Below are 9,873 nucleotides of genomic sequence, written 5' to 3' on the forward strand. Positions count from 1 at the left end.
GTCGGACATAAAACTCCACCTTGCCTTAAACCTCTTTTCACTTTAATAATAATAGCTTGAGCCGGTTTAAGTCGAAGAAAAGGATTAGAGTACCAGTAACGAAAAAGCACTGTAACCGGTAAAACCACAACCATGAAGAGCAGAAAAAAGCTGACTATAACATACACTATCGAAAGCTTTGGTTATATCTAAAGGACAAAGAGTCCCTTAGAAGAGTTTTCAAGGAGCAAAGAAAATAATGCACGATGCTCATTCTGACAACCTACTCGGAGCCGATATCCAAACTGGTTATCTAACAATCTGTGGTAACGAACTATAGAAATGAGTGACCCGGCTGAATACTAACCAAAACTAAAAAATAAATATAAAAATAAAATAATGATACCAATAATTATATCAAAAGCATTTTAATGCTGATTTTAAATATACAAGTTTCATCAAGATCAGTTATACCTATCAAAAGTTACGAACCTGAGGAAATTTGCCTCATTTTAGAAAATAGAGGGAAACACCCCCTAAAAGTCACACAATCTTAACGAAAATTACACCATCAGATACAGTGTATCAGAGAACCTTATTGTTGAAGTTACAAGATCCTATCTACAAAAATGTGGAATTTCGCATATTTTTTTTTCCCAGAAGCCAGATAACGGATGCGTGTTTATTTTTATTTTTTTTTGTTTTTTTTTTCCCAGGGGGATCGTATCGACTGAGTAGTTCTAGAATGTCACGAAAGGGCTCATTCTAACGGAAATTAATAGTTCTAGTGCCCCTTTTAAGTGACTAAAAAGTTGGAGGGCACCTAGGGCGCCTCCTACGTTCATTTTTTTTCCAAAAGTCACCGGATCAAAATTCTGGGATATTCATTTTATTCACCGTAGTCGAAAAACCTAGTAACTATGTCTTTAGGGACGATTTACTCCCCTGCAGTCCCCGTGAGAGGGGCTGCAAGTTGCAAACTTTGACCTGTGTTTACATATACTAATGATTACTGGGAAGTTTACAGACGTTTTCAGGGGTATTTTTTTCGTTAAGGGGGAAGTGTTGAGGGAGGGGGTTATGTGGGAGTATATTTCCATGGAGAAACATCTCATGGGGAAGAAAAGTTTAATGAAGGGGGCACAGGATACTCTAGCATTATTTAAAAAAAAAAACAAGGAGAAAAAATAAGAAAAGTTTTTTCTACTGAAAGTAAGGAGCAGCATTAAAACTTAAAAGGAACAAAAATTATTACGCATATGAGGGGTTTACCTCCTCGTTATACCTCACTCTTTACGCTAAAGTATTTTTAGTAATTTCAATTATTTATTCTACTGCCTTTGTGATTTAGAGGTCATTCTTAAGGAATTGGGACAAGATTTCAGCTTTAGTGTAAAAAGCGAGGTATCGACGACGGTTGAACCCCTTCATAAACGAAATAAAAATATACGAATATAGAAGTTCGTTACGTAAGTTAATTCGCAAGTTACGTATATTTTTTACCAATGAAAAGGTTTGAAAAAATTAAAGGTTCTAGTTGCTTTTTTAAGTAACCCAAAAATCGGAGGGCAACTAGTCCTCCTCCCTCGCTCCTTTTTCTCAAAATCTTCCGATTAGTTGCAATTAATTAATATGCAAATTTCGTTTTAATTATTTATGTGCGGAGAGCCAAAATCAAATCATACATTAATTCAAAAACGTCCGGAAATTAAATAAAAAAACGATTTTTTTTATAAATGTAATGAGCAACATTAAAACTTAAAACGAACAGAAATTACTCCGTATATGAAACGGGCTTTTCCTCCTTAACGCCCCGCTCTTTACGCTAAAGTTTCTTACTGTTTTAAAAATAGAGTTAAGAGTAAGAGTCAAACTTTAGCGTAAAGAGCGAGGCGTTGAGGAGGAAAAGCCCCTTTCATATACGTATTAAAAAGTTTTAAACAGATTAAAAGGTTAAAATTTTTAAATAAAACAAGAGCTAAGAGCTCATATGGCACTTGTGACGAGGCGAGAAGAGCTAAGAGCCAAGAGATCATATGGTATGAGCTCTAACAAAATTCTATGAATCAATAGATTGATTTAAAAAGGAAAATAAGAGGCTTAATGCCGGCCAAGATTTAAAATAAGAGCTCTGAGTCACAAAGTCCTTCTAAATATCAAAATTCATTAAGATCCGATCACCCACTCGTAAGTTATAAATACCTAATTTTTTCTAATTTTTCCTCTCCCTTTTGCCCCCCAGATGGTCGAATCTGGGAAAACGACTTTATCAAGTCAAATTGTGCAGCTCCCTGACACGCCAACCAATTTTCATCGCCCTATCACGTCCAGAAGCACCGAACTCGCCAAATCACTGAACCCCTCCCCCCAACTCCCCCAAAGAGAGCGAACCCAGTACGATTCTGTCAATCACGTATCAAGGACATTTGTTTATTCTATCCACCAAGCTTCATCCCGATTCCTACACTCCAAGTGTTTTCCCAAGATTTCCCTCTCCAAATCCCCACAATGTCAAAAGATCAGGTCGGGATTTGAAATAAGAGCTCTGAGACATGAATTCCTTCTAAAAATCAAATTTCATTACGATCCGATCATCTATTCGTAAGATATAAATACTCCAATTTTCATGTTTTCCAAGAATTCCGATTCCCCCCTCCAACTCCCCCGAATGTCAAAGGATCTGGTCAGAATTTAAAATTAGAACTTTAAAGCACAAGATCCTTCTAAATATCAAATTTCATTAAGATGTGGTCACCCTTTCGTAAGTTACAAATACCTCAGGTCCTTACGAGGTCCTTGTAAATATGAAGTTTCATGGAGATCCGATCACTCCTTCGTAAGTTAAAAATACGTCATTTTTCTAATTTTTCAGAATTACCCCCCCCCCCGCAATTGAGCGGATCCGTTCCAATTATGTGAATCACGTATGCAAGACTTCTGGTTATTTTTCCAACCAAGTTTCATCCCAATCCCTCCAATCTAAGCGTTTTCCATCATTTTAGGTTTCCCCACCCCAAACTTCCCCCAATGTCACCAGATCCGGTCGGGATTTAAAATAAGAGCTCTGAGACACGATATCCTTCTAAAAATCAAATTTCATGGAGATCCAATCGCCCGTTTGTAAGTTAAAAATACCTCATTTTTTCTAATTTTTCAGAATTAACCCCCCCCCCCCAACTACCCCAAAGAGAGCGGATCCGTTCTGGTTATGTCAATCATGTATCTAGGACTCGTGTTTTTTTCCACCAAGTTTAATCCCGATCCCTCCACTCTAAGTGTTTTCCAATTTTTAGGTTTCTCCCTCCCAACTCCCTCCCCCCCTATGTCACCAGATCTGGTCGGGTTTAAAATAAGAGCTCTGAGCCACGATATCCTTCTAAATATCAAATTTCATTGAGATCCGATCACCCGTTCGTAAGTTAAAAATACCTCATTTTTTTTATTTTTCAGAAATACCCCCCCCCCCCACTACCCAAAAGAGAGCGGATCCGTTCCGTTTATGTCAATCATCTATCTAGGACTTTTGTTTATTTTTCCCACAATGTTTCATCCCGATCCCTCCACTCTAAGTGTTTTCCAAGTTTTAGGTTTCCCCTTCCCAGCTCCCCGCCCCCATCACCAGATCCGGTCGGGATTTAAAATAAGAGCTCTAAGACACGATATCCTTCTAAACATCAAATTTCATTGAGATCCGATAACCCGTTTGTAAGTTGAAAATACCTAATTTTTCTAATTTTTAAGAATTACTCCCCCCCCCCAACTACCCCAAAGAGAGCAAATCAGTTCCAATTATGTCAATCATGTATCTGGGACTTGCGCTTATTTTTCCCATCAAGTTTCATCCCGATCCCTCCACTATAAGTGTTTTCCAAGATTTTAGGTTTCCCCCCCTCCAACTCCTCCCAATGTCATCAGACCCAGTCGGGATTTAAAATAAGAGCTCTGAGACACAATATCATTCCAAACATCAAATTTCATTAAGATCCAATCACCCGCTCATAAGTTAAAAATACTTCATTTTTTCTATTTTTTCCGAATTAACCGGCCCCCACTCCCCCCCAGATGGTCAAATCGGGAAAACGACTATTTCTAATTTAATCTGGTTCGGTCCCTGATACGCTTGCCAAATTTCATCGTCCTAGCTTGCCTGGAAGTGCCTAACGTAGAAAAACCGGGACTTTAGGTTTTCCCCCTCCAACTCGTCATCAGATCCGGTCGGGATTTAAAATAAGAGCTCTGAGACACAATATCATTCCAAACATTAAATTTCATTAAGATCCAATCACCCGCTGATAAGTTAAAAATACTTCATTTTTTCTATTTTGTGCGAATTAACCGGGCCCCCACTCCCCCCCTCCGGATGGTCAAATCGGGAAAACGACTATTTCTAATTTAATCTGGTCCGGTCCCTGATACGCTTGCAAAATTTCATCGTCCTAGCTTACCTGGAAGTGCCTAACGTAGAAAAACCGGGACTTTAGATTTTCCCCCTCCAACTCCCCCCAATGTCATCAGATCCGGTCGGGATTTAAAATAAGAGCTCTAAGGCACAATATCATTCCAAACATTAAATTTCATTAAGATCCAATCACCCGCTGATAAGTTAAAAATACTTCATTTTTTCTATTTTTTTGCGAATTAACCGGGCCCCCACTCCCCCCCAGATGGTCAAATCGGAAAAACGACTATTTTTAATTTAATCTGGTCCGGTCCCTGATACGCTTGCCAAATTTCATCGTCCTAGCTTGCCTGGAAGTGCCTAAAGTAGCAAAACCGGGACCGACAGACAGACAGACCGACAGAATTGGCGACTGCTATATGTCACTTGGTTAATACCAAGTGCCATAAAAAAATAAATGAGAAGTTGCCTAAGGATGTCCAGCGTCGTGCCACAAAGATGGTTAGCAGCATGAATAAATTTTCATACGAAGAAAGACTACGTCGTTTGAAGCTGCCGACACTGACATACCGAAGGAAAAGGGGTGACATTATTTTAAGCCAAAAAATTTTTTCTAAAATCACCCTTCCGGTCTTTTTGCACAGCCTCTGCATTATGGTACTAGAGGACATTTCATGAAGCTTCTCATGCAGCGTTCCATGAGTAGACATAGAAGTCATTTCTTCAGCCAAAGAGTCATCAATCTGTGGAACCAACTGTTTGAGGAAACAGTTTCTGCAGACTTCAACTGACACGTTCAGGTCCCACCTTAATAAAGAACGGCTCTGCCAGGAGTTTTTTTTACAATTGGGAACCTGTAAAGTTCTCCACAAGAGTCTAGATCAACAGCCACAATCTACATCAAACGAATTTTTTTTCATGGATCATCACAAGGATGGAAAATCCTTATATTTTAAATTGCTCCAAGCTCCGATTTAAGGTAATATAAAGGACATGTAGTGACAAAACGTACATAAAAATTTTCAAAGAAAACGAACTGAAATGTTCCCAGAGAATTATACGTCTACGACCTTGAACTGTCATTCAATATTGGATTTCTTAACCAGTTGCTCCCTCACCGTTTTTTAAGGCTTATTTTTCTATTTATGTACTTAGGACAGCTGAGCGGAGGTCTCAGCCAAAATATTTTCACTTTTTTTTTCCTTCTGTTCCACTGGCAGGGACTTTCCTCCTTTTTTCTTCTTTTTTTTTAAATACCTGAGGTTTCAAAAATAAGCCCTTTTGACAACCTAAATGTGCTTAACACCTTTTGATTTGTTCAACAGTGGTAGTAACAGATGCATTAACCTTTTGACAACATGGATGCAAGTAGTATCTTAGGGTTTATTTTTGTGTCCCCCTCACCATTCCTTGAAAATTTGGACTTAATACTCTTCTCGTTCCTGAGACATTACACTTTTTTTTAACAACCTGAATACATACAGATTCTGTTGACTTAGTTCACCATCCCCCCTCAATATTCCTTGAAATTTTCAGCTATCTATTCCTAAGATATTGCAAAAGGATGTCTTGGGTTCAAATCTGGATGCGAAAGGGGTGCCTTTGATTCACTTCAACATCCCAGTTGATATTTCCTTAAAACATCAACTTAATAGCCTTTACCTTTCCAAAGGTATTGCAGGTACTCCCTTTTGACAATCAGGATACCCATAGTGTCCTTAAGTTCAACACTCCCATCAACATTCTGTGAATTTTCAAACTTAATAACCCTTAACTGTTCTTAAGATTTTGAAGACATGCCTTTTCCACAGCCTGGATGTATATAGTGTCTTTTGATCTAGTTAAACAAGCCCGTTGACACTCCCTGGAAGTTTCTACTTAAAACCCGTAGCCATTCCTTGAGATCAACATAAACATGCCCAGATCTGCCTTTTTAGCAATCTGGACGCACTTGGTGTCTTTTGATTTAATAAAACACCGCCTCAATATTCCCAGATATTTTCAACTTTACAGCCTTAGCTTTTCCTGGGATATCACATATAATCCCTTTTGACAACCTGGATGCACTTAACCTCTTTTGACTTACTTCAATAGTGATTATTTTGTGTGTTGAATTGCGATAGCCATAACAAGCACTGACGAAAAACCTGAACTTGTATATTCTGCGGCGCTGAATTTTATTCAGAGCAATTTGCCAATCAAAATTGAGGGGGATATTATCAAAAGGCATGGCATGGAATTTTTTTATGTGAACTGAATCAAATGAGCTAAAAGTATATTGTGACAAGTAAGTTTACATGAATCGGATTGCCCAGTACGTAAGGGGAACAATGTACTTTCTAGTCATTTTATCAAACAGTTCGTAGTAACGAACGACCCGGCTCTAGAGTAACCAAAACTCTAAAAAAACGGAATTTTTATACCAATAGCTACATCAAAAGAATCGCATTTTAATGCTAATTTTGAATACATAAGTTTAATTAAGTTTAGTCATACCCATCAAAAGTTACGACCCTGAGAAAATTTGCGTTATTTTAGGAAATAGGGGGAAACACCCCCTACAAGTCATACAATCTTAACGAAAATCACACCATCAGATTCAGCGTAACAGAGAACCCTACTGTAGAATTCAAGCTCCTATCTACAAAAATGTGGAGTTTTCTATTTTTTCCCAGAAGGCAGATCACGGAAGCGTGTTTATTGATTTATTTATTTTTCCTGGGGTAATCGTATCGACCCAGTTGTCCTAGAATGGTGCGAGAGGGCTCATTCTAACGGAAATGAAATATTCTCTTTTTTGCTCTTTTTAAGAGACCAAAAAAATTGGAGGGCACCTAGGCCCCCTCCCACGCTAATTATTTTCCTAAAGTCAACGGATCAAAATTCTGAGATTTTATATCTCAGAATTTTATTAAACCATTTTATTTAACTTAGTCGAAAAACCTTATAACTATGTCTTTGGGGACGACTTACTCCCCCAGAGTCCCTGTGGGAGGGATTACAAGTTACAAACTTTGACCAGTGCTTACATATAGTAATGGCTATTGGGAAGTGTACAGGCGTTTTCAGGAGGATTTTTTGGTTGGGGGGAGGGGTTGTTTTGAGGGGGATATGCTGGGGGAACCTTCCATCGAGGAATTTGTCATGGGGGAAGAAAATTTCCATAAAGGCAGCGCAGGATTTACTACCATTACTAAAAAAAAAAACAATGAAAAAATAAATATGAAAACGTTTTTTTCAGCTGGAATTAAGGAGCGGCATTAAAACTTAAAAGGAACAGAAATTATTACCCATATGATGGGCTCACCTCCTCCTAATACCTCGCTCTTTACGCTAAAGTATTTTTAGTAATGTCTACTATTTATTCTACGTCTTTTGTGATTCAGGGGTCATTCTTAATGAATTGGAACAAAATTTTAGATTTAGTGTAAAGAGAGAGGTACTGACGAGGGGGCGAACCCTCTCATATATGTAATAAAAACATGAGAATAAAATGTACTTCACGGAAGCTAATTTATAAGTTACGTATATCTTTTACTAATTAAAAGATTCGTAAAAAATTGAAAGTTCTAGTTGCCCTTTTAATTTACCAAAAAATGGGAGGGCAACTAGGCTTCCTCCCCCGGTCTTTTTTTCTCAAAATCATTCGATCAAAATTATGAGAAAGCCATTTACCCCCCCCCCCCAAAAAAAAAAAAAAAAATATGCAAATTTCGTTTTAATTATTCCTCTGCGGAGAGCCAAAATCAAAACATGCATTGATTCAAAAACGTTCAGAAATTAAATAAAAAAAACTAGTCTTTTCAACTGAAAGTAAGTAGCGATATTAAAACTTAAAACGAGCAGAAATTACTTCGTATATGAAAGGGACTGCTTCCTCATCAACGCCTCGCTCTCTACACTAAAGTTTGATTTCTTTCTCTCTACTCTTCTTTAAAACTTTAGCGTAAAGAGCGGGGTGTTGATGAGAAAACAGCCCCATTCATATTCGAAGTAATTTCTGTTCGTTTTAAGTTTTAATGTCGCTCCTTACTTTCAGTTGAACAAACTTGTTTTTTTTTAATCTAATTCACATTATTGATCTTTAAAGATTTTTGACAGTTATAGCGACACTTTTGTGTCTCTATTTGTTATAAACCAACCAAACCGACGTGCCAAACCTCTCTGGCACAGTTCATACTTCTTTACTCTGAAAGTTTAATGAGCTACAACAAACGGTTGTTGAATTGTCAGGGAAAGTTGACAATTATTAGGGGACTCCTCCTCAACTACCCAAATCTACCCAAGTAATTGACACTTATGCGACAGTTAATGTCTCTAATGTGCCTTCAGAGCTGTCTGATCCGATTAAATGTTAAACTGTTCTCGATCAAATACCTTTCCCATATATCACCAAAGGATATCGAGAAGAAGATAAATAACCTAAATAGGACAAATACAGGCCCATCAGATATTCCGATCGTAATTGTCAAAGATTCCGCTGACAACCATTCCTTGCCACTGGCACGTATTTTCTGCGCGATCACTGAAAGTGGATGCTACCCTGACACCTGGAAGCAGGGATTCGTGACACCAATTCAGGAGATTGGCACAGAAGAGGGTTTCAGTCGGGTTTGACCAATTACGCTCACCTCAGTTTTTTCGAGATTATATGGAAGTTCTCCGACTGATTTGCTCAAATCAAAAATTGAAAAACTTGTTGACCTGAAGCAATTTGGTAATCAACGTGGCCTTTCTATTACTCATTATCATGTAAGCTTACTAGATACAATATATAAAAATTTGAAAAACCCTGATTTATGGCTAAATCTTCTTCTAATAGACCTCCAAAAAACTTTTGATCTGATTAACCACAATATTTTAGTTGCAAAACTTATAAAAGAGTTTTATGTTAAACCAGATCGTGTTAAAATAATAGTGTCTTTTGTTTCCTGTAGAACTCAATGTGAAAAGTATAAAAATGTCTATTCAGATCTCCTTTTAGTTTACTGTGGTGTGCCCCAGGGTTCCCTTCTTGGCCCGCTCCTGCTCCTGATTATGATAAATGGATTAGCTACTGAACACCCTGACCGCTGGAAATTTGTCGACGACATGTTCTTACTGGAAAAATGTTGGAAAAATTTGAAGAGCTCAGCCATGGAAATTATGGAAGATATTTCTAGTGACGCTGCACAGGCCGACATGACTGTCTTCAGGTTTTCTCACGCTGCATTCCACCTTTTAAGAATTTATTCGCCCTGTTCTTGAATACTCTTGTCCGGGTTGGCATTTTGGCTTAATTATTTCCCAATCTTATTCAATAGAGACAGTCCAGAAGCAAGCACTATGACTTATCTGTGGTCAAGGTAAACTCCCATATCTCTTGCTTCTTAAGCATTTCAACCTGACCACCATATCAGAAAGAAGAACCCTCGTGTGTAAATGTTTTGACAATAAAGCCATGACAACCCCCGCTTCCAAGGTTTGTTCCCTCTGCCCTTTCAACCTTTAGGATC

General features: G+C 38.0%; 1 protein-coding gene across 1 annotated transcript in view; it reads left to right on the forward strand.

Moving 5' to 3' along the window:
- Nucleotides 1–238: 238 nt before the first annotated feature.
- The window catches only part of LOC136029646 (fasciclin-2-like), an 83,369-nt gene continuing 73,734 nt past the window's right edge, over nt 239–9,873 (forward strand). The window contains exons 1-2 of the mRNA XM_065708147.1: nt 239–305; nt 9,363–9,573. Coding sequence (XP_065564219.1) covers nt 239–305; nt 9,363–9,573 — 278 coding nt within the window. The remainder of the gene's footprint in view (nt 306–9,362; nt 9,574–9,873) is intronic.

The sequence above is a fragment of the Artemia franciscana genome, chromosome 7, assembly GCF_032884065.1.
Source record: "Artemia franciscana chromosome 7, ASM3288406v1, whole genome shotgun sequence".
NCBI classification, from domain to species: Eukaryota; Metazoa; Arthropoda; class Branchiopoda; order Anostraca; family Artemiidae; genus Artemia; species Artemia franciscana.